The sequence below is a fragment of the Acanthochromis polyacanthus genome, chromosome 4 (genome assembly GCF_021347895.1).
Source record: "Acanthochromis polyacanthus isolate Apoly-LR-REF ecotype Palm Island chromosome 4, KAUST_Apoly_ChrSc, whole genome shotgun sequence".
NCBI classification, from domain to species: domain Eukaryota; kingdom Metazoa; phylum Chordata; class Actinopteri; family Pomacentridae; genus Acanthochromis; species Acanthochromis polyacanthus.
In genome coordinates this window covers 26,901,681-26,928,751 of record NC_067116.1, presented here as the reverse complement: position 1 = coordinate 26,928,751, position 27,071 = coordinate 26,901,681, and the positions used below count along the sequence as shown (strand labels likewise).

Here is a 27,071-nt window from a genome sequence, read left to right as displayed (position 1 = left end):
GGGGTCCTTACGTTATTCCTCTGTTTTTATATTTATGTGTGAACATGTGAAACAGGCTAAATTCAAATCAAGGTAGGCTTAAAATCAGATTACACTATTTTTTTTTTCTGTGCTGTTATAAAAACAGGCCAATAAGAACGATATCAACTAAAAAGAAAGTTTTTCATGCGATTTTTCAGCTGTACTGTACAGCCCAAACTGCTCCCCTACTATTTACAGTCCAAAATGGCTGCAGTGCCATCTAGCCACAGATGCCAAAAAAACACAATAATTTCACCTCTTTATTTTTATACTCCTTGACCCTGGTACAACAAATCCCTTTCCATGAGATTTCTACTGGAAACACTGCCAGGTTTAGTACAGTAAGTAGGACAGCCTGTTTCACTAATGAAATTTATAAAGGCTGACTTAGGCTACAAGAACCTGACATATTTTGCTCAGATTTCCACCCCCACACCGTAATCTCATTCAGTATGTGTTGAATTTTGAGTTTGTCATTGGATGGCAAGTGAAAGACAGAAAAAGGAGACAGAGAAAGAAAGTGAGACAGAGATAACAGGCCACTTGGCTCTTTCATGTCGCAAGATGCAGGAGTAGATGGCAGCAGAGGCAGGTAATAAGACGACAAATGCCCAGAGACACAAATCCACCACTCAAATGTTTCTTTCATTTTCAAAATCAAAACTGCATTACCTTCTGGGCAACCTCAATGGGCAAAGAGATACCTGAGGCCACCTGGATCCCACTCCAAAGAGTTAGCCAAGACAATTTCCCTCAAATCACCTGCTATCTTAATCTGACAGCCAGACTCGATTACAAGGCGTAAAAATTGCTTTTCTCGCCACCAGCAGTCGTTGAGAAATTATCTTAATTGTGTCATGATTATGCCTCAAAGCTCTGGTGAGAGCTTTACGTTGCTGCTTTCAAACACAGGAGCTCTTCATAAGTGTTGAGAGTGTGCCTCTATCAGCTTTCATGAGGAGACAGGATGAGAGGAAAATACAGCCATTGCTACTTTTTTTCTGTCTGTTCAAGTATTTCACAAACATGTACATATGTAATCCACAAAAGGGAGGAGAACTGCAAAACGTCTGATATTAAAAGAGCTTAAAAAGGAAAAAAAATATTTAACATCAATCACAAATCACCCTTTCAGTAGTTTTAAAGTGCATGAAAGGTAGTTAAGTGTTTAATTTGGACGAGCTGTAGCATTTGTAGCTTTTTGCCACATGGAAATGGATAAAAAATAGAGCTGCATGATATAAGGAAAACGTGCAATATTTTGCTTTTCTGCAAAATATACTGCAATATGAAAAAATGTAGGATTTTTTACTAGATGACTTGAGTAACTATTCTGAAAGAATTAATCGTTCTAGAACAACTGCAATGATTGACTTTGTACAGAAAATCTTTTTAAAATAATTAAAAATCTGAAAAATTACTTTTTGTCATTTTGTTAATGTAAAGACATCTGAGAGTGAAACTTTCTCTTATGGTAAAACACTGACAAAGGCATCTGAAAGAGTTTTTTGCAAATTTTTTAACATTCAGATTTCAAGAGCTGATTCAGATTACCACTTTCATCAGTGTGGCCTCTTATGGCTTGTCCTCGACTTGCCACATGCCGCACACAGAACTAACAATTTTCCTTAAGCAATGCCTTGCCACCTCCTGCAGTTTACCCCATGTGCTGGACAACTGGGGACTGACTGGATTTGGCTGATGTGCACTCACACTTGCATAGTGGCGGTGGGCTTGAGAGTTTTGGTGTCCTGTGAATTTTTCAATGGCTTTTTTCCAATTCCTGAAGCCTGAACTAATGAAAGCAAAATCAGCTCTTTACCCAAAAGAGGGCTGGTGTGAGAAACCTTTGCTGCAGTAAAAACACAAGACTCCTCTCACCGATGGACTGTAATGTAGCCATGGGAAATCCTGAAACCATTTCTGCTGGAATGTCAATGTCTTATTAGCAAGAGTTTGTGTTATTATACACTGGGGATGTGGTTGGTATGGTTTTGTGCAATCACTGAGGTCTGAACTAAAACATGCTGTATCCCCTTCCCTTGTATCTGTGCTGCTCCTGGCAGTAAGGTCCTCATGACCTGCCGCATCTCTGCGGTCATCTGAAGTGTCAGGCTCTCTGTCTGGCCCTTTCACCACTCTCCCTGACTCTGAACAGTCCGTCTCCTATAAATAGAAATAAGGTGTTTTCGATATTCAGAAGTAACAGAACACGGGTGTTGTCTGTACAATACTATAAGTCCAAATAAGAGAGTTCTCCTTACTTCATAACACTGATAAACAAAAGCTCAACAAACTGACCTGAGACTCTCTGCCTCTGTCTGATTGGCTCTGGCTCTCTGTGCTCAGCGGACTTGACTTTGTCTAATGAAACCATTATGAAACATTTTCAAAAGCATTTCATCCCTTTCTTACAGACGTCTTTATCAAAACGCCTTGATATGATAGGGGTCTTTCTACTTACTTGGCGTTTTGGAGCAATAAAAAAATGATCGGATGTCTCTTTTTCTTTTGTCTCCCATTTCAACTGACCTGGTTGGCTGACACACACACACACACACACACACACACACACACACACACACACACACACACACACACACACACACACACACACACACACACACACACACACACACACACACACACACACACACACACACACACACACACACACACACACACGTTTGTTTTTCTATACCGGTGGGGACTTACCATTGACTCCCATTCATATCTAACTCCTAACCCATACCCTAACCCTAACCATCACCAAATCAATGCCTAACCCTAAACAAACGTTTTTGCACTTTTACATTTTTTATTAACAACAATATGGCCAAGAAAACGGTGTTGCCACCCGTGGGGACCTCATTTTAGGTCCCCACCGTAAGACAAGTCCCCACCTTTATAGCAAATAGTCAGGTCAAAGTCCCCACCTGTCTAGCAGAAACAAGCGCACACACACACACACACACACACACACACACACACACACACACACACACACACACACACACACACACACACACACAGGGGATATTGTCATTAACAAACACCCACTACTAAACTCAAATAAAGCTAATATGCATAACTATCCAAGATTTATTTTCCACATTTCTAAGAAAATGTGACACTTCAAATAATTTGTTAAAACGGGCACAGTATGGGAACCTTCAACAAAGAATCTGTCAGAGCAATCAATGTTTACTGTGGTAGTACCAGCAAACGACATCTGCTGCTAATCTGCTGTATGTTCAGGATATTTACGTTATTCACTGACCAATTCAGCGATTTAACACTGAATCGTTGCTTGGCATCACATCTAACCATGCTGTGTTTGTACCAGCTGTGTAGTCGAGGTAATTGCATGTAGTCTGTGTACAGACTGATCAACTATTTCCTAGATTTTCCTACAGAGGGAAAATACTCTTGACACAGTGTGATTTTATTCTACTCAAGGAAATGCCAAAGGTGAGATCGTATGTAGTGAATTTAGATCTCACCTCATATGGTTAAAATGCAATGAAGTTTTCCTTAATTGCAAATAAATTACATACAAAGAGGGGAAAAAAAACTTTTCACAAATCAGAGGGTGCATTTTATTGGCTCTCTAACCTCTCTGACATAATCTAGTCTAAATTTGACTACTGAATTTAGATCGGGACCTTGTCTAATGTAGTCCATGTTTTTTTAAGGACAGGGAAATCTCTGTTTATTGCATTTTTACAAATAGCATCAAGGTTTCACAAAGAGGACACTGTGTTTCAAGAACTCTTTAGCCTCTCAGGAGCAATCGAATCCAGAGCTGACCAGGCTTAGTAGAGTGATTTTAGGTCTGGACCTGATCGAATGTGATGTGGAAAAATAGCAATAGAATCTACTTCTTTGTCTTGTATTGTCACAAAAAGAATAATTCAGATTCAGTTCCACAATTCAGAGACTGTATTTTAAAGCGTTTCTGTCAAACAGTCTAGTCCAGATTTGACATGTCTGAGTACAGAGGCTATAGATTTAGATCTGATTTACTGTGGTCTACATTTTAAAGAAGCAGTGAAATCTCTGTTATACAAAGTTGAAAGTGGGTTTCAGGCAGTAATAGGGCTTTGTCTGAAGTGTTCACGAGGGTTTTCTACATTATTAAATGAATCCGTCACTCATCGATTAGGTTTTCCCCAATAACCTAATCAAACAACTTCCATTTCATTGGGCACTGAGGGCCAAAAAGTAGTAAGTAAAAACGTAAGAAATTGCAAATTATTCAAAACCCAACAAGCACAGGCATTTCAGCATCATAATGTCCATATCTAACATATGAGCAACAACAAGAGTTGACACACACAAACCCACAAACACACAGCTGCACATTTAACCAGATGACATTACACAGACAGCCAGAAGTTGTATGTTACTCACTTTACTTGTTGTTTCAGTCCGTTTACTGTCTTTCATGAACGCTAGGAATCCATTTCCTTTGACGTCCCACTGCACCTGTTGCTGTGTCGGTCTTTCTGGTAAATCTCCTCTTCCCGCCATCGCTGCTAGCTAACTCAGCTAGCCAAACGTTAGCAACACAGGATGTTAGCTACCAAACCGTTCAGGACTTAAATGGCGTAAGGTTTTTGTCTTAAAGCGACAGTTGAAGGCAAAATTTATTTTCCACAAACCTGCCTGTTTAAGACACTGACTACAGTTTTTATTGATTTCCTAATAAGACGGTGGGAACTCACCTTGCTACACTTTCGCAACTGGGTTATCAGCAATTAGCATACAGGGGCGCCGTTTCTCTTTACTGCGCAAACTCAGTAAAAAAAAAATAAAAATTTTTATTCTGCAAACGCCCAACTAGTATTTATTTCAATGCATTGCCACTATGAAATGTTGGTTTAGACAGAGCATACAGATACAAAAAAGTCCAATTTTTCACCACTTGAAGGTCTAAATTTTGACAGAATATAACAGACAATAGAATCTTGTAAATTTCATGGCAGGGAGGTGAATCGTGCATATTTCACCAACCCAAATATTAACCAAAGCTTGTTCAAATACTCTGGAACTGAAGGCAAAATTTCTACAAAATTAGTTGTCAATATTCATAGCATGCATGACAAGTTATCTAGATTTTAGCCTAAAAATCATGAATGTTTACAACTTCCACTGGGTTTTTCTGGACAAATGAAACTCAAAGTGAATACATGTTGCCATGTGTTTGCCTTCTGTGGTTGTTTTCATATTTAAAGGGGAGGACAGTTAATGCAGAGGTTATCAGAAAAAGTAAAGAAAAACTTTGAAATGCATGAATTACAGCCATTGCCAATAAGTTGATATTTTTCACTAAAAATTTTTCAGTTTCCATATGAGCACTCTACACAAAACATTTAAAAAACGTAAGTGATTTAACACCTCATTTTGCACAGCTCTCAGGCCAAAAAGTAACAGCCTGTTATGGAAACTCACAAATGACATAGCATTATCATGCATCAGATTTACCAGTTTTAATGCGTTACCTTTCATAGATAAATGCACTTTTACAACAGACTCAAAAGACACAACAAAAGATTTTCAATTTTTATTGACTTTTTGGACAATTTCTTTTCCAGTGTCATCCATAACCGTTCACTTCCATGGTATTTGCATAATCTTTCATTCAGTACTAGGAGGATATAAACCAAGGTAGGCTGATGCTAGATGGTGAATTAGCAGCTAGAAAGCTAAATCTGCACTCCTTAAGCAAAATCAAACTAGTTACGATAACTGGGGGGATGAGGGGGGTGTTCCCAGAGCTTTGAAGGGAACGATAAACATGCCTTCCAGTTAAAAGTGCACCTTCACATCACGTCTACCTGGTTTGTATCTTTCTAGCTGTAAGGCTGATTTAAAAAAAAAAAAAAAAAAAAAGAAAAAAAAAGAAAGGGGGCCATTGCTATTGAACAGAACAATCTGCACAGCAACTGGAAGACAAAGGGACTGGACACTGACCCAATACAGAGGATGAGTAACACAGGACATCACGAGACAGATAGTTGGCACAAGATGGTCTGCTGTTTTTTTTTTTTGCTCACAAACAGTCATTTTCCTTTGTAGAGTGATTTTTTTTCTTTTGAATGTCAAAAAAAAAAAAAAAAAAAAGTCCATTGAACAGTTAGTGTGAGGTTTGATACGTTGGAGCTCGAGGCCTAGTGTTGTAAGAGGTTTAGTTCTGGCATGATCTCCAAGCATCTGGCAGTTTGAGTGGGTGCCTTTCTGCGGTGCCCCCCTCCCTCCTTCTCCTCCCCTTTGTAAAGTTTACCAATTCATAAGGCTACAAGGTACAACTTGACCATACTCACAGAAGCACAAGCAAATGGAAGGATGTGACAGGACGCTCTCTACAGTGTGCTCGAGGGCTAACGACTGACAGTTTTCACTCAGCTACATGAATAAAGCAGGAGGGGGTGGGTTACTGAAACAGCTGGCCTCACTGGTCAGGCGTAGTGTCTGAATGTCACCAGCAGCAAGTCAATCCCTTTACCCCACCCTGCGAAGGCAACTAAGATAAGGGCAGCTCAAATAAAAACTGATGTTTGGCCACCACTGGATTTGGTATAACAATTCAACCACAATGAAATGTCAGGTGTAATCAACATTTAAACATCAGTCTTCTACAGACTCTGCAGACTTAACCGCAACATCTGCCATTTGTTTTCTTCTTCTTTTTTTTTTTTTTTCAGCATAAGACAGTATTATTTAATGCAGATACAAAGCTCACAAGTCAATTACAGTATCTGAAACACTTTGCAAGGGTAGACCGAGATAATTAAACAGAGAAGGATGACATTCTCAGAACTGAAGACTTTTAGGGTCAGCGGTCAGTCCGGGTCAAGAGGAGGGACAACGACGGGGAAGATTGTGTCCGGTTAAGTTCAGGCCCATCTGTCGCAGCACGGCTTAGAAGCGCTTGGGTCCCCAGGGTGAGGCCTTGGCGGCAACTGGGGCTCCAAAGCTCGGGAAATCTTCAGAGCTGCTCATATCAGGGGCCTAAAAGTGGAAAGGTAAACAGGGATTAACCCTCTAAACCCAAACCGTTTCTAGGTGTCACGTTTTACTCACTGTGGGCTCAGTTTTCACTGCAGTATTAAATCCTGCTCTTCTTAAAACAGCACAATCATGGCTAGAAGTACAGAGAAGTTAAAAATATCCCCTGTGCAGTGTGACAGTTACCACAAAGACAATTTGCATATCTCTGATTATTTTCTCTCTTGCTCAAACTGTATTTTAATGCAGCTGAATTAAAAAAAAAAAAAAAAAAGTTCTCATTTGCATATTTTTCGGAAAATAATAGTCCCTCTTTCATTTGTTTTTATCATGTTGAAGTTGCCAGTTTAACTCTCGAGTTTAGCATTTACACGTGCACATGACAGTTTGTCAAAAAAAAATTTTAAAAATTAATTAAAAGGGTCTTTTTTTGGAAGAAAACTGATTCAGATTAATTGACTAATTGGTAAAGTAGTAACAGAAAAAACTTATTTAGATACATTTTTGCAAACTCTACATTTGCCACAGAACTCTGCACAAACTGTAGAAAAATATTCCAGGCTCAAAGTATCTTAAAAAAAAAAAAAACTAACAAAAAAAACAACTCGCTCGTCTCCATACCACTTTTGAGCCATGTTCTACTTTACTCTGTTCTGTATAAACAGTCTGTAGTTTAGCTAAAAATACAGGATGAAAATAAGATCTGGTGCAAAGACTGAGTTTAAAATTGTACATTTTTAAATCAAACACATAGAACATAGCACTTTTGTGTTAAAAAAAAAAGTAATGTAATTGTAAGCGTACATTCCATTTTCCCAACTAAACAGCACATCAATCAATACGACTATTCTTACGATTTTCACAGTTTTTGCTTTGTAAATGTTGTAATTTTGTTTTTTTTAAAGATAATATACATTTGCAGTTTTTGGGGTTCAAAAGGTTAAGAAGGAAAAATGTGATCCGTTCCATTTTAAAGTCAGGGTTGTGGGAAAATGCTCACCTTCTCATTGGTGGTAGTCCAGGGAGCCTCTCTCACCACAAAGCCTTTGGATGGGCCACGCTGTTCATCCATGGCTGCAGCACTGCCGCCAGGAGGCCTCATGTAAGCCATCTTTGCTTCATTTTCCACAACATCCACCATCTGAACAAAAATGCCACAACAAAAGTGTATGAGTGCTTCAGACATTTTTTTGCATAATTTCCTGGATGGGAGAATGAGCAGTGGAGTAGGGGGAAGCTTACATATTCCTCTTCCAGGTTAAGGAGATGGTCGATGGCTTCATCCACAAGCTCAGGGCGGCCTATGACTGTCACAAGGTTCGGGTCTGCAGCTCCACTCTGGGGAAACCTGAGATCAACCTAAAAAACGACGGATATAAAGCCATGAGGCATGAAACCCAAAAAATGTGGGATCACGAAGGAGCCAAGGACAAAGTTACGCAGATCAGGATTTGCATTAAAATTAAGGAGTATCTGGGTCATGATTGGGTTTTTGTAGCTTTTGTTTTTGCAAAGCATATTCCAATTCCAGAAACCTAACTTGGCCATTTTGCCACAGTTATGAGAGACATGATTATACTGCTGGAGTTGTTTGAGAGAAAACTGGGATCCTGGTTTCTGACTGCTACCAGCGTATGCGAGGCACAGCCCTGAACAGTTCCTATCCTCCAAGCAGCCTCACCTTAAACTCATCCATGATCTTGCGGATACCCTTGCCACGGGCTCCAATAATACGGGCATGGACCCTGCTGTCCAGAGTGATGTTCTCAGAGATCATTTCTTCCAGCTCATTCACAATAGCCTGGATGGCATCTCGTGCAGCAATGGCTTTGTGCTCATACCCTGTAATAGTAATCTGATCCTGTGGAGAGACAGGGGAAAGATTAACATGAGAAAAAATATGTTTAATTCAAAACAATATAAACAACACTTCTTGTTTAGCCATGAAGCTCAGTGGCTGGGACTGAGCATATGAGTAAAACCAGAACCAATATAAAAGACTTCAATTAGCATCCTTAGGTAGTATTTTGGTGAAAGAACTGGTAATTTAGCACCACCTGCTGGACTAATGCAGTACAGCAGGCTTTGCTTTCTCTCATTTTTTATTTGCAATGACGCAGGATATATCTGTTTACAAAAGGTATTTCAGCTGGTGAGATAATTCTTTTACCTGGTTTTCATCATTCTTCTCTGGGAACTGGATGTTCACATCATGCTCAGTGCGGATGTTTGTAATGATGGCACCCTTGCGGCCAATGATTTTGGGGTGATACTTGGGGTCCACAGTGATGGTCAGCTTAAAGCTCCTGAGAGCCTGCAGAGGGTTTGAAAGAAATAATTTCACACAACACTCTGTTCAATTTCTCCTGACATGAAAAAAGTTTCAAGTATTAAGCTCTTTCCTGAAGTTACTGTCCCATGGGAGTGAATCATTAACACAGCAGAGACACGTCAACAAGAAAGATTATAGCTTCAGCACGCACACCATCATTTCAACTGGATGTAAACAGGCATCAAGTGTCACACAATTAATGCATCTGAATACTGAAAAACACTAACCCGATCCTCCTGCTCAGCCTGCAGCTCTTTGACGCGCTCCAAGAGGCCCTCTTTGGCGCGGTCAAGATGATTGGCTAAGCCAGTGATGGAGATTTTATCAGACTGCTGTTCAGGAGCAGGCACTTGAATATTAACCTGGAGGGACATAGTAAGGTCACATCAAATGCAAAGCCAAATAAAAATCTTCTGCATGCACCCTTGTGTCAGAACAACACCTTTAACACGCACCTCAAATTCATCCATCATCTTACGAATTCCGCTTCCTTTCTGTCCAATGATGTATCTATGAAGCTCAAAAGGCACTTCCACCTCAATAGTGACAGGAACCAAGGCCTAGAGGAAAAAACAAAGACAGTTAGAGGGGGGAAATGCAACTTCTTTAAAAAAAACAAAAAAAAAAAAACAACCAAAGCAGAGTTTTATGAACTAACCTTCAATGCTTCCTCAGCAGCCTCGCACCGCTCTTTGCGGCCAGAAATCACAATCACATCACACTTTTTGGGTGCATTTGGATCAACTGCCTCCTTAACTTCACCATTAGCCTCTCCATTCTCCTGAATAGGAGCTTCTGCAGGAGGTGCAGCTGAAAAGTAAATCAAAGTTTATCACTACATGTTGCTTTTTGTTTGCGTCACTCTAAAATGAATACTTTGGAGCTTGAGACTGGTGTTCTGGCAAAATAAGTCACCTAAAGATACCATTTTTGGCTATGGAAAATTAATTTTAAGTCTTAATATTTTGTGACTTTCCACAAGAAGATACTTGGCAGATTCATTGTTTTAAAGAAAACAAATGTTTCATTGCAGCTCTAATGTAAGGCCTACAGTCTTAGGTTTTCACACTGTTGGTACCTTGTGGATCCTCACGGTCTGGGAACTTAATCTGTACATTGTGATCCCTTGTGATCTGCTGGATCCGTGAGCCCTTAGGACCCATGATGGAGCGATGGAACTTCTGAGGAATCACACACTCAATTGTCACTTGAGCTTCCTGGAACATAAAAGGTTCAAACAGGAGGTGAAAAAATAAGGAGAGAACTGATCACATTTCAAATATAATAAGAAAAAAATCTAATAAAAGAGGTGTGAAAAAAAAAAAGGAACATGGTCCTAGCAAAACAGAACTGCATCTACTAACCAAGTCCTCGACAATCTCCTGCATGCGCTTTTTGGCTGCCTCCACACATTCTTTGGCTCCTTTGAGGGTGACCTTTTCGCTCTGAGAGCCTGTGCGAGGGAAGCTCACCATAACACCACCATACTCATCAGCAAGGTCCCTAAGAACTTGGCCACGGCGAGCCACAAAGTAGCGATGGTGCTTGGGGTCAACGATCATAGTGTCCTCAACAACATTATCCTGTAGGACCAAAATGAATAGGTTTAAAATTCAGACACAAAAAAAAGAACCAAAGCTTTCGATTAGCTAACCATGCTGTGTTCAAAACTCCTCTGGAGCCTTACCAGACTCTTGATGAGTTCCTCCAGCTCTTTCTGGGCTTCCCGCACTGCTTCCTCAGTGCCAACCACAGTGATGAGCTCCTGGTCTTTGTCCTCTGGAGTAGGGAAGATGATTCTGGCTCCGGTGCTGTCCCGAACCTTACGGATGTTTCCACCACCTTTTCCAATCAGGAACTTGTGGTATTCTGGCTTTGCGTGCAGCTCGGCAGTGTGACTCTTTGTTTGCTGAAAAATAACATTTTCAGAATGATTTTAGTACAAATCAACTTTACTTTTCAGGTCAGCTCAATGAATGCTCCAATTAGTTCCAAGTTTAATGTCCCTCTCTTTGTCACTGATAAACTCCTTAATTTTATTTTATTTTTTTTAAATCATCTCTGTATAGAAGTCACATATTAAGATTTTTTTTCCCCACAACAATAATCCCTTTACACTAGATCCAGGAATCCAGACTTCGACAGGATTAGTTTCTTAGGCTTGTTACATGTGAAACCTCTGCTGGCTTGCTGTGATTCTGACACAGATCAGTACAGTTTCAAGGCAAAATATTCAACCATGGCACTGACTGCTCATTAGGCTCATGTTTACTTGAATATTAAAAAAAAAAAAAAACATTTTACAAAAATAATTAATGCAATAGAGACATAAGGTTAAAAAAAAAAAAAAAAAAAAAAAAAAGAATCTTGACCCTAACAGGAAGTTCTGTGATTTTCTACAAAAACTCCAATCACAGGCTAGGAGAAACTTGGTCTTTAATTGGAAAAGTGCACCAAAAATCAAAGTTTTGTCATGTAATTTCTGACATTAGCTTGCTGGCTTCCCTCCAACTGCTGAAAAGACACTGGAAAAAGTTCTCACCGTGTGGCAATGTAAAAATCAGTTAACCCTCTGAACCCCAAAGGCTACCATCAGAAAAGTGTGTTAAAATTAAAAACAAAATGCCAAAATTCAAGGAAGTTGAAAATGCCAATATCTCATCAAAATTACTTTAGACTGCATGTCTCATTAAAAAATTGCCAAAAATAAGTGATTTGCTTAAACCAGATTCTGTATGAAAACGAAAATATTCTGTGCTTTGTGAAATCAAGAGGCCACGACTTACTCAGAATACAGATCACAAGACAAAAATTCAGTGTTTTCAAGTTACATCGCAGTGAAAGTAAGTCCACAGTGAGTAAAAAGGGTCAGGAGAAAAAAGAAAAAAAAAATCCAGAAAAACTACTTTCAGTTCAGAGGGTTAAAAACAAACGCAGCTCTTTGCCTTTTCATACGCCCTCTACTTCCCTCCTACCGTCCCCACCCTTCAAATGGTTGCCAGTTTAGCAAAGTCAGCAGAAGTTCAGCTTTTTATTAGAGACATTCATACAAACCTTCTCCTCTGCCAAAGCAAGCAGTTGCTGCTTGGCTTTCTCAACCTCCTCCACAGGGCCTCTGATGGTGACCTTATCAATCCCTGAGCCCTCTGTGGGGAAGTGGATGTGCACGCCGCCACATTCCTCCATGATGGAGCGCACCAAACGGCCCTTCGATCCAATCAAGGAGTTGTGCAACTTTGAGGGGATGGATACATCTATTTCTGTGATGTTCGCCTGGAGGCAATACGGCATTAATGAAGCAACCGTACAACATTTAGACCAGCTGCCAAAGCAATAGACAGACCAATATGCATGTGCACTTACCAGCTCCTTCTGAATGGCCAAAATACGATTCCGTGCCGCCTCACAGTTTGCCTTCTTGCCAGTGATGACAATCATCTCTGAATTGCTGTTCTCAGCAGGCAGGTCGATTTTGGTGTTTGTTTCCTCCCGAATCTAGAAAGCACAAAGACGCAATGATAAAAATCAAACTTTGACAGATGAATTCAATCACATTAATTCTGTTGTCAATATGCATTATTACCTTCTTAATGTTTGATCCTCCTTTTCCAATTATATTTCTGTGGAACTGCTTGAAGATTGGGACTGAGACAGAAAAGCTGTTCTCCACCTATTTGAAGGAGTCACTGAAGGTTAACACTGTACATTTAATTGTTCCTTTAATACATACAAGGAAAGTATCCAAAGATTTTTGGTAAAATTAAAACATAATAGACTAACAAAATCCAAAGATGTACCATTTCAGCCACAATCTTCTGCATGAACTTCGAGCATTTTTCCACCTCAGTTCGGGGACCCCGAAGCTGAACGATGTCACTTTTTTGTGCTGGGTCGGGGAAATTGATGATGACCTGGAACAAGTAATAAAAGTTATTAAAATGCTATAATAGGTTCAATCCAGACAATCCAACACCATATGAAAATCAATGCCACTGGTTTCCAACAGACCTCTGGGAATTTGTCGCGCACTTCTTTTATCTTCTCCCCTTTTTGGCCAATGATGGCTCTATGAAAACGCTGTTCAATGATCAGGTCCTTTGTACGCTCATTCTCCTGCAAAGTACAAGTTAATTAAATTTAGTAACACAAGACATAACAAAAGCTAATTTGCAGCATTTTGTGAGTGAACTCAAGTTCGTACTAACCATGCGTGACGCAAGCTCCAGCAGCTCCTTCTTGGCTTCCTGCACACCCTGGGGATCCCCCTCAATGCGGATCAGGTTGCTCTTCTCATTGTCGGGGGGGATGCGGACAGTCACCTTGTGCAGCTCTTTGATGCGGTTGACTATAAATTAATCAATACGGATGTGGTTTTAGGAGAATGCTCATAGGTCTTAATGCACTGTCCACAATTCAGAACACCAGCATTTAACATGAGAACACCACTTACTGTTAACTCCTCCTTTTCCAATAAGGTGACGGTGGAATTTGGGATCCACACTGATCTCTGTATAGTCCATTCTGCTAACCTGTTAAAAAAAATAAATAAAAATTGCTTTTCGGACTTCCTTATAAACAATTCAAACTGTTTGAAACTGAAACCAATTCTGAAAAAGAAGAATGATACAGAAAGCTCCCCCTGCAACAGGACTGGTTCCTTTGGTTCATTTTTGCAGGAAACACCTAAAGTCTGAATCTGTGATAGTCATCAGTACACTGCAGTTATAAGGTGGAAACGCTTAGTTATGGTGCTGACAGCTCATTGTGGCTGGGACACATCATGTAAAAACACCATCAGGACACGTTAACAAGATTAATCACCTGACTGGGTCTTTGATCCTCTAAAATCCAAATGTCAGCAAATGCAATTTCTTTGGTCATTTATTTTACCGATAATTTTTCGCAAATATCTAACTGAAGGATGTAGAATAACATGATTTTCAGACAATATCCCATTTTTGAACTTAGATGTGGTTCTTTTTCCAACAGAATTGAAAGTCACATGAGGATTTCAAGAACAGAAAGTTTCTCACTGACAATAGTTGAATTTTGGCAACTTATTAAGAATCACGTTTTTCAAACTTGCCAGTTGCTTTTGGGATTCAGCAGCTAAAAGAAGTTTTTTTATTTGATTGCAATGCTTACCAAATCTGTAACAATGGCTTCAATCTGGCTCTGCACCATTTGCACGTCTTTGGTAGGACCCTCCAGGGTGATCTTGTCTTCTCCCTCAGTGAACTCAATGTGCACCTGTATGCAAAACACATGAAAAATACAAGTTAAAAAGAAGCAGAAATCACTCATTTGAAAGCACAACAATTAAAGAGAATTCAACAGACCTTGGGCATTTGTTGAGTAATCTTGGCCAAATTCTGCCCCTTCTTGCCAATTATGAAACGATGAAGCCAAGACGGAGCTGAGACCGAGGAAACAGTGTAACTGTTTGCCTGTAAAATAAATATGTTGAGGTTAATATTCTCTCTGCTTTTAAACAGTATTAGCAGTCGTCTGAAGGTGACTGTACCTTGGCATAAACTTCAGTGAGGGCCTGACCCAGACGGTCTGGCTCCCCACGAAGGATGACAGTTTCTGAGCTGCTGTCAGAAGGTGGGATCTCAACTGACACACCAGTTCTATCCAAGATCTCCTGCAGGGTGTTTCCCTTGGGGCCAATCACATATTTGTGCTGAGACTTCTTCACCTCCACTGCAATGGTGGTGGCATTCTTCTTCTATAAAACAAAAAAACAGAACTGATCACAGTGCATTTGGGTGCAACGAGGTCAAGGTGCAGTATGATGCAGATATGTTTTTATGCTTTGAACATCTTAAAAATGTGTCAAAAGTTGTGAGAACAAGAAGAGGTTTACTGTCTTATCCACCCTATCAGCTGGGTGGCCTTCCAGCGCTACATGCTAGTCAGAATCCTTTTTCCATTTCTATGTAGAAACAGGCTAACAAGTAGCTATATAGCTAAAGATTTATATAATGCTTCCCCCTCACTGGGCTATGCTAAGCTAGCAGCTGCCTCATAGTCCACCCAATTTGTTTTACTAAAACTGCTTCTGCTAACTAAAATGTCTCAGCCACAAACAGAGCACACTAAACGTCCTGCTGTTGCCTGCAACAGTGAACAGAGTCTTCATGCACTCCTAATGTCTGAGGAATGAAACAACCAGTCAAAAGGAACCAATTTTCTCACAAAGTTGCTGCATACCTTGTCTTCATAAATCTTCTTGATCATAGCCACAGCAAGGGCAACCTGCTCCTTTTCCCCAGTGATGACAATCTCAGTCTTGTTAACACTTGGAGGGGGGACATTGATGCGGGCACCGGTCTCCTGCGTCATCTCTCCTACTAGTTTATTGTAGGCACCGGTGATGAAGGGGTGATACACCTTGTCAATGTTCACCCTCTCCACTGCACGCTTGTCCTAAAAAAATAAGGCGGGGAAACAAACAGGCTTGTTTTCTTATAACGTCAAGATATATAGAAGGCATTTCTTTTTATGTATTATGAATGAAGGTGTTTGCATAGGGATCCATAATACCTGCTCAGCAGAGATCAACAGGATCTCATGCTTCGCCTTCTCCAGGCCCTCCTTGGTACCAGAGATCTTGATCTGGTTGCTGGGGTCGTCAGGTCGTGGGATCTGGATTTTGGTGGCGGTCTTGAGCTCCAGCTCCTGAAGCTTCTCCCCATTTTTGCCAATGACAAAACGATGATGCTCCTTGGGGATGCCAACAGTAGCTGAAGCCTGTTGGGGTTAAAAATGTAGAATTAGTACTGCCATCTTAAGGTGCAACTACTCAGCAATATCCATGTTGTGCATTAATCATGAACAAACACAAATCTATTGACCTGAGTCTGCAGTCGGGACACAATCTCCTTACGGGCCTTCATCACAGCATCCAGCTTTCCAGAAACCATGATGGAGAGCCCCTGATCTTTTGCCAAGGAGAGTTCCAGATGGGCTCCGGTCTTATGCATGATGTCAACGCATACCTTTGCTTGGTCTCCTTCTCCAAACTGGTTGATGTCCTTGTACTTACGCTCCTCTAGCGGCACATGGAAGACCTTGTTCACGTGAAAAAACAAAAATTACAAGTCAATTTGGTATCGCTAATAATTCTTACATCAGGTATACTTTAAATAAACCCATATGCAAATTAAACCAAAGCACAATTTGTAGCTGGAACTGCCCTGAACTGTTAAAAAGAAGGACTTTATCTTGTAGATACAAATTGCAAGGAAAAATCATGAGTGCATGGATCATAAAATAAAGCGAGCCAAGAGTAGACTAAAGCTGGAAGCATAAAAATGGAAGTCAATTATGTTTTCAAGTAGAAAAATTTAAACGGCTTGTTGTCCCTGCATCATTTTGCTCAAGTCATCTTAGTCTTTCTATTACAGGAAATCCAAGCTTAAACAGAAAACACATTCGATTTTTTTTTTTTTTTTTAATCTTTAAAATGCACTATATATATATATATATATATATATATATATATATATATATATATTTAAATTTTGATTTACTGATTTCATCTTGCCCCCAAATATTAATAGGGCAAGTACTGAGTTTTCTTTCTCTTAGATGACAAAAACTTGTAGGCCGTTTTATGGCACCTCTTTCAAGGCTGTTTTCAGGGAGGATGAAAAGGGATTCTGCATGTCTCCAAACTTTGTCTAGTCAATAAAATAAAAATTAATAATTTAAAAATAAAACCGTTTTATCAGTCTTTTCTTGTAGATTAGTCACTGAAAATGACAAATGTACAAGTTTGCTTTTTCTATCCAGTGAACATAAAAAGTTGTAGCACGATGTGTCTGAGTTCATTTGCTGTACTTCACATCACACTTCTTACAATGCGGGTATTGTGAAGGCAAACATCACAACAGCTGATGTCAAAACAATATATTGTAGAGCTATAATAGATGTGTAATGGAAAGTGCTGCATTAGGTTCATAGAAATTAAGAAAACCATTACTAGAAATGTAGGACACCACTGAACGAAGAAGTGAAAGAGAGTAGACATGGGAGTACACAAAAACTAACTGAAAACACAAAATAATAACTGGCATTGTTCCTATGTGGTGTCAGCATAGAAAAAGGTAATACCTGGGTGATGATAGAAGACTTGAGAGGACGGATCTTTGATGTCCAGGCGTTGGCAGTTTCCTGGGTCCCCTCAGGTGAGGCCGCCTTCTCGGGCAGAGGTGGGAAGGCTTCCTTGTAGGTAGGAAGAGCATCCTCCTCTTCTCCGGCATTGGGTCCTGCCCCAGCAGCTGAACACACACAACAAGACATGAGTTCACTTATGCCTCTTTTAGAAGTCAAGCACAGCTGAAAACATCCAAATACTCACCACCACTTTGCTCTGGCAAGAGCCCACTGCGGTGCTCATTGAAGCTTTCCTGCGTAAGTACAGCGACTGAGCTCATGGTCAAAATCCCACGTTAACACAGAGTCCGAGTGTGCCACTGCAAGGAAAGATCACATTATTTTCAGATGTTTGGCAACAGCACAGCAAGTGAGGAAAAACATTTCAAAGTCTTGAAAACTTAGTTTCTGAAAAGGTCATATATTGAAAATCCATTTCTATTGTGTTCCGGATGTTTTATAAACTTGGAAGTATAAAATAAAAGCAGCGAGGATACAGAGAAGCTCACTACTGCCATTCCTCCAGCCTCCCCTCAAGTAGATGGCCTCCAAGCTTCAAAAGTCAGTCAGAATTTTATTGAAGCTACATTCCAAATCACATACTTAAAAAGGTGCCCTTACAAAATTCATACACTTACATGCAGTAAGCATACAATTAGGACATTAAACGTCAACGCTGTTTTCTGTAGTCTGATTAAAGATTACTTAAATGTAATACTGAAGGACATTCAGAGGAAATAGTCAGAAAAGCGTGATCGTCTTCATATTTCAAAATCCAGCTAGCTGTTGTAGAACATCTGGGTATTTTTGACATGCTGCATTGAACATACCATGCATACTGTACAGTATATTAGTTTGGCTGTGGAAACACACCCTTAGTTTCAACACAGAAACTAAGGAACCAATAGTCGTTGAGCAAAAAATCTGTATAATCCTTCCGACTGCTTCCAGGTAAGCCATTCAGAATGAGCAGTGCCTTTGCGGTCCACAAGGTTATTGACTTTCTAGAGCTGCTCCTGTTAACTCTAAAATGTGTCAGCAACAAGTGAAGCTCACCAAATATTCTGCTGTTGGCTGTAAGAGTGAACACACTAGTCTTCAGGCACTATTCATGCTTAAAGGTCTTATATGGCGAAATAAGTTTTGTTAGTTTTTCTTTAAAACTGTTGTAATGCGTTTGGGTTTTTTCTGTACTTTCAATTGTTAAAAAACTTGATATGAAGAAGTTTACTTCTGCCATTTTTCTAGTCCCATTTCAACTATAGAGACTTCTAGCATCTAAAGACGACACGATCTGGTGGACAACTTTAATTTTCAATGACAAATGTCACCACAAGAACAGGAAAATCCTTAGTGTCTGCCAATGTAGAGAAGAATAGCTAATGTGGCTACCATTACCTTTAACTGTATGTCCACAGATCAAACCCGTTTGGTGTGGAAACCATAATTCTGAAGGACACTAGAACAACTAGAAAAGCACTCGGAGAGTGCAGACCTCTGCCAGGCCATCGCTCAATTGTACAGATAACCAATCGGAGTTAGTTTGTCTGTCTGTCTGTTAACAGCATAACCCAAAACATCATGGACGGATTTCATTTAATTTTAACAGTTTGTGCACAAAGCATAATATGCATGTACAGTGTTTTGACGGCTCCGCCGCCGCACACACGTAACGGTAACGTTGCACGCGCGTGTGACGGTACCGTACGCGTAGCCGCCGCTTCGTTTCATCGGTCCCGACTCGCTCGGGCAGCCCGAACCGGCCGTGCGGAATTCGGCCGTCGCCTGGGATCGATCCGGCGACCTCTGTCTGTACAATTGAGAGATGGCCTGGCAGCCATCCCTCGCAATTGTACAGACTCCTTCAAAACAATCCTGGATCCAGACGGTGATCCGGATCACCTCCAAAATCTAATCGATTGTTACTTTTGCTCTTCCGGACATCCTGTAAAAATTAGGTGTAAATTCGTCCATGACTTTTTGAGTTATGCTGTTAACAGACAAACAGACAACCAAACTCCGGTGATTACATGACCTCCTGGCCGAGGTAATAATAAATACAGATTGACTGAGTGGGTTACTGAGTTGTCATGACATCGGTTGTGCTTCAGCTGGCATTTAGAACTGTTCTTCGTAATCATGCACTGCAATGTACTACAGTCAAATTCTAAGAAAAGCCTTATTTACATATTGTACCGTTTCAGTTGTCACACTGCAGACCAAGTGTTTTGACTGAAACACAACCCATTAAGATGACATGTTAACCAGCAGTCATTTCAGAGCCGCTTCCAAGCTGCTGCTCTGCACCAATAAGCTCCTGATTTTATAACAATGTTATCTTACAAACTCAGACACAAGTTAAAAACAATGCCTGTCCTGTAAATTTGGCGATATTTTCATATAAAATCATCAGTCAGAGAAAAAGTTAGTGAGTCACATCTACATCATCTGATGTGTGGTCAACTGGTTTGTTCGGTCAATCACAAATGCAGAGAGTGTTCTTCTTGAAGTGGGCGTGATCAGTAGCGGGTCACTGCATTTAAAGTTACAGATAACAAAACAGCCCATTTAGAGCAGGAATAAAACCAGGGAATATTTAAAGTCATGGTGAAAGAAAGATTTTTTTTTTTTTTTTTTTTTAAATGGGATTTTAAGCTGAAAATTGGAAAACACGTTTTGTTGAAGGGGGCACAATATGGAACCTTTAAATATAAAACTTCAAAAATGCAGCCGACAGTGCATTTTGTTAAACTTACGTTAATTTTTGATTGCAACTAACAACCACCATTTGCAAATAGTTGTCAGGTGGTTTCTTTATGCTGCAGTATCGGCAGTCAAATATTATCAAACCACGCTCGCACCGTCCGGTCACATGCTGTAATCAATCTTAGATTTGACCATCTGCACGGCTGGTGAGAAAAGGTACAGGACAAGTTCTTTATTTTACCAAGAAACTGGGTTTTGCATGTAGTCATGGGTCATGATAGCACAGACTTTGTTTAAATGTTAGGAAAAGAGACTCGTTCCTTTAAAGTGTCACGTGCACAGCTTCAGCATGGTAATAACTATGGAAGCTTATTATAGGTGGACTTTGGGACTGTCATCATTATCTAATCTAGCTTTATCATAGAAAGGCATGCATGTCACAGAAAAACCACGATTGTCACAACAGCGTGTCAGCACTGTGTTTGTGTATACAGACTAACAAGATTAAACTTTAGCACCACAAAGAAGTTGGTGTGGGTAGGGCTGAAGCTACAGAGCATTTCACCAAGAATCCAGTTAGTCTTTCTGTTCAGCTACCTTAGTCTGGTGCTATTCTAAGTGTGTAGGCTCCAAGGTTAAGAGGATTTTACCCCAATGACCACTCTGTATGTCCTCACTGGACAGGATTAAACTAAAAATCCACCAAGAGAAACCTCAGTAGCCCTGTCTAGGATTGCTGAACCTATTTTTTTTTCCTCCAAGAAGCCCATCTTCTCATATGTGACATTTCCGAAAAAAAGGAAAAAAAAAGTCCCACTGCCATTTTGATTTTTGAATTATATAAACCTGACAGTCTTATTAATAACAATTGCTTTACACTTAGAAAGTGGGGAATAACTGAGTGCTGCAGCTTGATTTTCTTTCTCTATCAGTGACATGTGACCAGGAGTCTTCACTCTGTTCTTTTGGCAGGTAAAGAAACTTAAATTCTGGCCAAGAAGCAGAGGAATGTGAATTGTTTCAAGGTGGATGTTGCCCCGAGCATGCTTGAAATTCATCTAAAAGCATGAAAAAACAACTCTCCGATGTCTGAGAGCTAGCCGATACTTTGCCATTTTCCATAAACCAGGCAAGTGAAGGAAATGTGTTTCAAGCTTCAACATGGTGGAGGTTAGTGTAGCAGGCTTCCCCCACTCCTAAACGCATTTCACTGAACAACCTTTCACTGGCCTCTTCCTTGTCAGGCTTCATAAACTTAAGGCTGCTGTGCCCAGCACTCATTACTGTTTGCATTTACTGTACCAGTTCAAGTCTGTGAATATCCTTAGTTTAAGCACAGAAAGAAACATGCAACAACAGATTTGATACTTGCAAAGATGCGTGTAAAAAATGTTCTGTTATGACTGCTTTTGTTGACTAAGATTTAAAAATTGATTCCATTATTGTAACAACTTTAAAGCAATAGTTATTGAACCACATTGTGTAGACACTTTCCAGCAGAAGACAGATACAACACAACAGAGCCAGGCATGGCTGGGCAAAACGTAGCCACTCCAAAGATAAACAGACCAGGTTAAACGTTTGCTCTTCAAACTCACTTAACAGGCAACAGTGCACATTTATTTCAGGTTCTTCCCTTCAAGAGTCAGCCAAGCACACTGAACAATGAAAGCTTTTACCAACCTCCTACATACAGCGACATTTCGCTACATCTCTAGAATCGAGCTTTCTGCAAAGATAATGCTGCTACACACTTAAACTGTCCAATTCATCAGCAACTATTTTGATAAATCAATTTGAGTAATTGTGTTAAATACAATTATAATTCCAGGTTCTTCTGGTTTCTAGCCTTCTCTGTGACAGTAAACTGAATATCTTTGCGTTGTGGACAAAAAAGCAATTTCCAGATGCCATCTTGGGTTTTTGGAAACACTGATCAACACTTGGTACAATTTTCTGACATTTTATAGACAAAACAACTAATCAACTGAGAAAATGTATTTTTTTGACAATCAAAATAATCATTAGTCACGGGTGTATTAAATCCTTAACTTTACAACAAATGCTGTAAAAACTTACCAGCTAAATGGTCAGTTACCAGATAATCCGTCCTGTAAAGATGCAATTTCCCGTCAGCCTGCCAGCTTTTGCCTGAAGAACAGAAGGAAAAAATGAATCCGTCATTATGAGGCAACCAGTACGATCTTTCTTTCAAAGGAAATGATATCCGAGAGGATTGCAATAAATTCATTTGAGCCTTATACTTTGCTCTACTTATTCAAACTAAAGAAAATGGCATAACAATGGTGGACACTGATATGAAGACTTATTAAATAACAGAAGTCGCTAAAGCCTAACTTGCAAATGTTGTGAAAGTGTAGTTTATGAAAAAAGAAACATTCTGCAATGCCGTGAAGTCAGACAGCTGAAGGCATTCAGAAATTAAGAAGTGTTCAGACAAAGAAGACGCCAAGAGGCGCATTACTGAACACCGAGAAAGTGAAGGTGCCACTGGAGGTCACTCTTCTTGACAAGCATCCGTCTTCTATAATTGGACACCGCCTCATCATACAGAAATACAGACCTAGCAAGTGACAAAGTTTCTCTGGGTGAACCAGGTAAACAGGATATTGTTCTCCTATGCAAGAAGGGTGAGCAAAATACACAATGATTGATTCCAATTAAAGGATGCCATTTATTAAAAGACTGAGGTTTGGCAGTGGCAAAACATGATGTTCTGTGGTGAAGTCATAAGAACATTTGGGTACGCTTCAGTATAATGCCACTGGGGTTAGTTTTCTTTTTTATTTGAGAAACCCGGGTCTAAGTTTCCACTGAGGTGTGCACAGGCTCCCATGAAGCTTGTTTTAATAAATCCCCAACTGATGTTTTGCAAGAGAAATAATCTGAGAGACCCATTTGTGTGCATCCTCAAAATTTATAAAAGATGCACTAAATATTGTGTACTTTGCACTTTCCGTGACATAGTAGTATTGGCAAGGGCAGCAGCATGTGGCCGGTTCCCTTTCACGCTATTAAAGGAACCAGTGACAGATTAGCTGTTTAAGCTGCAACGGTGAGTAAATAAAAGACTGTATACAGGCCTTAAAATAAGCATGTAAGTTAGGCTGCAAATTAAGATATACATTGTGAATCTCTTCAACGAACACAACAGAATTTACACAGATTGTTCATCCCTAATGTGACTTATAGCACAGTGATTCCAAATTGTTATTTTAATAAATAAAAAACATGATATGGGTAAGGCTTAAGCGATAAACCAACAGCAGTACATACCAGTGATGAACGCTCAATAGCAATAAGAAAATTGTTAGTTGAATGGTCCACATTTTCATTTATAGGCATCAGACGCAAACTGCCATGAAAATACAAAGTGAAAACCCAAAGTGTGATCCTTCCCTGAATCATAAACAAGCAAGGTCCCCATTGCGAAACATATTTGTGTGTTTTTCCATTGTTGTGCTAAAATTATCATCTGTATATCATGATAAATTAACTGTCTAAATTCATTTTAAACATTTTTAATCGTGGTGTTTTCAAAATAGGTCATTAAAAACAATCAATTGTTGATATTGACTAAAATAAAACATTTTAGCTTAATAAAACATCAGCATTATCACCTAACCCCAAGTACGTGTAATAATTGCAAGTTAAAAACTGTAAAAAGCCAAGCCTCATTATAATGGTTTACCACTGTAATTTAGATTAATGATAATTAGTAATATATTGTGGAACCTAAGAGATTATTGATATTAACTGCTTTTAGATCCTCAGAGAAGCTACTTTTAACTCTTCCACCATAGATTCTGATGGGGTCGATTCTGATGGGGTCAGATCGAACCTTTGCAGCTCTGAAATTTCTTTAAGGAAAATCTCAAGACCCACCTGTTATCAGAGGCTAGTGGTTGCCATTAATGGTCATAATATTGTGGTGTCTTATGTTTATTTAAGTTGTATTTTTATAGAAATTGATTATAAAAGCCAGCGTCTTGGTTTTAGAATTTTATCTTACAAGCTGTTGTTCTGTTCTTTATCATTTAATGGGCAATATTTAGTGGATTTAGTGTTTTTCAGAAACTGATCTTGGATGTTGTCCTGTTTGTCCAGTTTTGCAGTATGCTATATTTAATGATAATGCAAGTTTCTGTTTTGCTTCGTTACACATATAGTTTTTGTTGCCTGTCTTATCACATTTACAGCACTTTGGGCAGCTCAGACCCTTATAAAACCTGCTATACTTGTAAATAAACTTGATTCGCTTCTGAACAAATTATAGCTGACTGACTCATTTAGCTGATCAAACTTACATACACTGCAGCCTGACAGCCTTCAAGCCAATGCCATTATACCCAAATCCCAGATTAAGGACTTAAGTAGCTGGTTAGTGCGAGTGCTAGCTAACAGGATATCAAGTTAACTAGCTGACAGCTGCCAGCGACACATTACAGTTAATGCTAGCCGCCGACATGTCGGCTAACGTTGGCCAACCATAAAAAAAATGTACTGCGACCGTAACAAACTAACCATTTCTTAACTATCGGGGACTCTGTCAGATATGTATGGCTCTTATCACAAGTGGGATAGTCAGTGTAGCACGGATTACTAGCTCCGAACCGCTAGCTAGTTAGCAAACTTGCTAAAAACTTTGACTGTGGTGTGACACGTAGCCCCTCTGCTAATAGTGAAGTTAGCTTTGCTCACTCACAGAGAAAGTTCAGACTGTGCCATTCCCAGCTAATATCATTCCGCTAACAGTGAGCCGAAATCATTATTGTAGCTCCAACCACACTCACAAGTGGGACTCGTGTCATTTTTATATTATTTAGCCAGCGATGACACGCTCGTTAAAAGTTGAGCTGGAGCCTTAGCTAGCAGGCTAATGCTAGCTCCCATTATAGTTGGTCGTACTAGCTCGCTAAGTCCACGTAGGCACACAGCTGAGCAGGAGAACTGACACGGAGTCAGGCCAGAACATACTGTAACATTCAGGATACTCGGAAAAACTGTGTCCCCAACAAGTGCCGCTTTATCCTGAACGTTAAAGCTGGGAGTCGTGTGTAGCGGGAAGACGGTCACAGTGACTATAAAACCACAAAGTACTTACTTATTTTATGTTCTCGTCTGCCCTGAAGGTGCAGAAGCTGAGATGAAATTCCACTGGCGAGAAGGTGGGATTGAAGCCGGACGGATATATAGCAGGGCCGCCCACCAATCACGTCTTCCAACGTCACGTCAGAGAGTCCGATTACAAATAAGTTGTTTTCATTTCTAGCAGTACAGAACCCTATGAAAGTCCTGAACTTTGATCATGGAAATCATATCAGGTAAAATGTCACTAATGTTGTAATTAAAGTAAGCAGCGTTTAAATGACACGTGGAGGAGATTATCCACGCTCAAAATGCTGTTTTAATTTATTGTTAATCTCACGTTGCAGTGTGGGAAAATTAGAAAATATATCATTGTAGTTAAATAGTGTACTTTTGGATAAATCTATTTGTCTTTTGGATGTGTGTCTCATTTTTCACCAGACGCGGTATTCAACAGAAGAGAGTACAACCCTGTGCAGTATCACCTCAAACTCAAATTTGAATTTAACTGTGGAACATTTCCTTCTATGAACAGTAAAAATACACCACTTTAGAAAGACTATGTTGAAAATAGAGGCTCCAAAGCAGAGACTTAATGCAACAAATGTGAATACACCTGTGACCACCAATATGCACCAGTATACAATGATTCAGAAACGCCACGGCTTTCTTGGTTTTGGACCTGTCTGCTGTGTCTATCTACGTGCCTGCATAACAGTTCTAAATGGAAATTAACTGCCAGAGGAATTGTAAAAATCTTATTGTGAGACTTCACAATGACAGAAAAAGTTACAGGAAAATCTGTGGAAACACAGTTGCAGCACTGATCAGGAGGTATAGAACAATCCATAGTATCACTAATCAGAGCTGCAGTGGCCGACCTCCTAAAATGACTCAATGGACAGTGTACTACATAGACAATGCAGAGCGCAAAACCAGATGAGTAAGTGCTCCAGACTTGGCACAGTGTTTATAAACAGTAAAAAAATTTAGAACACCCTCATTTTTAGTTTTTTTTATTGGAAATTATGCATGTTAATGTCTCATTGTACTCTGAAACGAAAGCCTGGGACAAATAAACAAAGTTTAAAAAAAAAAATCTATTTAGAAACTAACTAAAACTTTTGACTCATCAAAGTAGCCTCGTTTGGCAGATAACAGCGGAACACACTCGGGGCATTCTTTCCACTATGGAAATCCAATATTCTTCAGAAAGTTCTTCCTAACTCTGTAGCAGAAGTTTCCATAAATGTGTGGCACTTGTAGGTTGCTTTGCTTTCACTCTTCTGTCCAGTTCATCCCAAACCAGCTCCATGGGGTTTAAGTCTGGAGACTGTGCTGGCCACTCCATGTTTTCAATCTTACCATCTTGTCCTTTTTTCTTAAGGTAGTTCTGGCATAGCTTGGACTTATGTTTTGGGTTTGCTGTAGGATGAACCTCTGACCAACTAGGAACACACCAGAGGGTACTGCATGGGGCTGCAGAATACTGTGGTAGCCGTTTTGGTTCAGGGTTCCTCTCACTCTGTACAAGTCACCGACCCTGGATCCAGCAAAACAGCCCCAGACCATCAGGCTTCCTCCTCCATGTTTGACAGCTGATGTCGAACAACGAGGAACCATACTTTCGCCTACTCGATGCACATAAAAATCCTGCGTGATGAACCAAAGATTTAAAAATTGGATTCCTCAGTCCATAATACCTTCTTCCAGTCTTCAGTAGTCCACT

General features: G+C 39.8%; 1 protein-coding gene across 1 annotated transcript; it reads right to left on the bottom strand.

Annotated features, from left to right (window-relative positions):
* Positions 1-5,572: 5,572 nt before the first annotated feature.
* On the bottom strand, positions 5,573-25,468 carry hdlbpa (high density lipoprotein binding protein a). The gene is made up of 28 exons (XM_022191996.2): positions 25,359-25,468; positions 22,313-22,384; positions 17,733-17,847; positions 17,486-17,652; positions 16,225-16,440; positions 15,914-16,120; positions 15,581-15,796; positions 14,889-15,095; positions 14,704-14,811; positions 14,510-14,614; positions 13,815-13,893; positions 13,570-13,709; positions 13,373-13,477; positions 13,162-13,275; positions 12,948-13,034; positions 12,728-12,859; positions 12,419-12,637; positions 11,052-11,273; positions 10,729-10,947; positions 10,443-10,581; positions 10,023-10,174; positions 9,820-9,924; positions 9,592-9,726; positions 9,203-9,346; positions 8,714-8,893; positions 8,275-8,391; positions 8,033-8,173; positions 5,573-7,035 (listed from the first exon to the last, which is right to left on the bottom strand). Exons 3-28 carry the CDS (start codon positions 17,806-17,808, stop codon positions 6,946-6,948), a joined length of 3,822 nt encoding a protein of 1,273 aa, XP_022047688.1. The 5' UTR covers positions 17,809-17,847; positions 22,313-22,384; positions 25,359-25,468; the 3' UTR covers positions 5,573-6,945.
* Positions 25,469-27,071: the final 1,603 nt, after the last annotated feature.

Coding starts and splice junctions, on each gene's coding strand:
- hdlbpa (XM_022191996.2), bottom strand. CDS start 17,808: ATGAGCTCAGTCGCTGTACTTACGCAGGAAAGCTTCAATGAGCACCGC. Junction 13,478..13,569: donor TGGAGCTTGCGTCACGCATG/GTTAGTACGAAC, acceptor TGTACTTTGCAG/GAGAATGAGCGTACAAAGGA. Junction 10,948..11,051: donor AGGAACTCATCAAGAGTCTG/GTAAGGCTCCAG, acceptor TTGGTCCTACAG/GATAATGTTGTTGAGGACAC.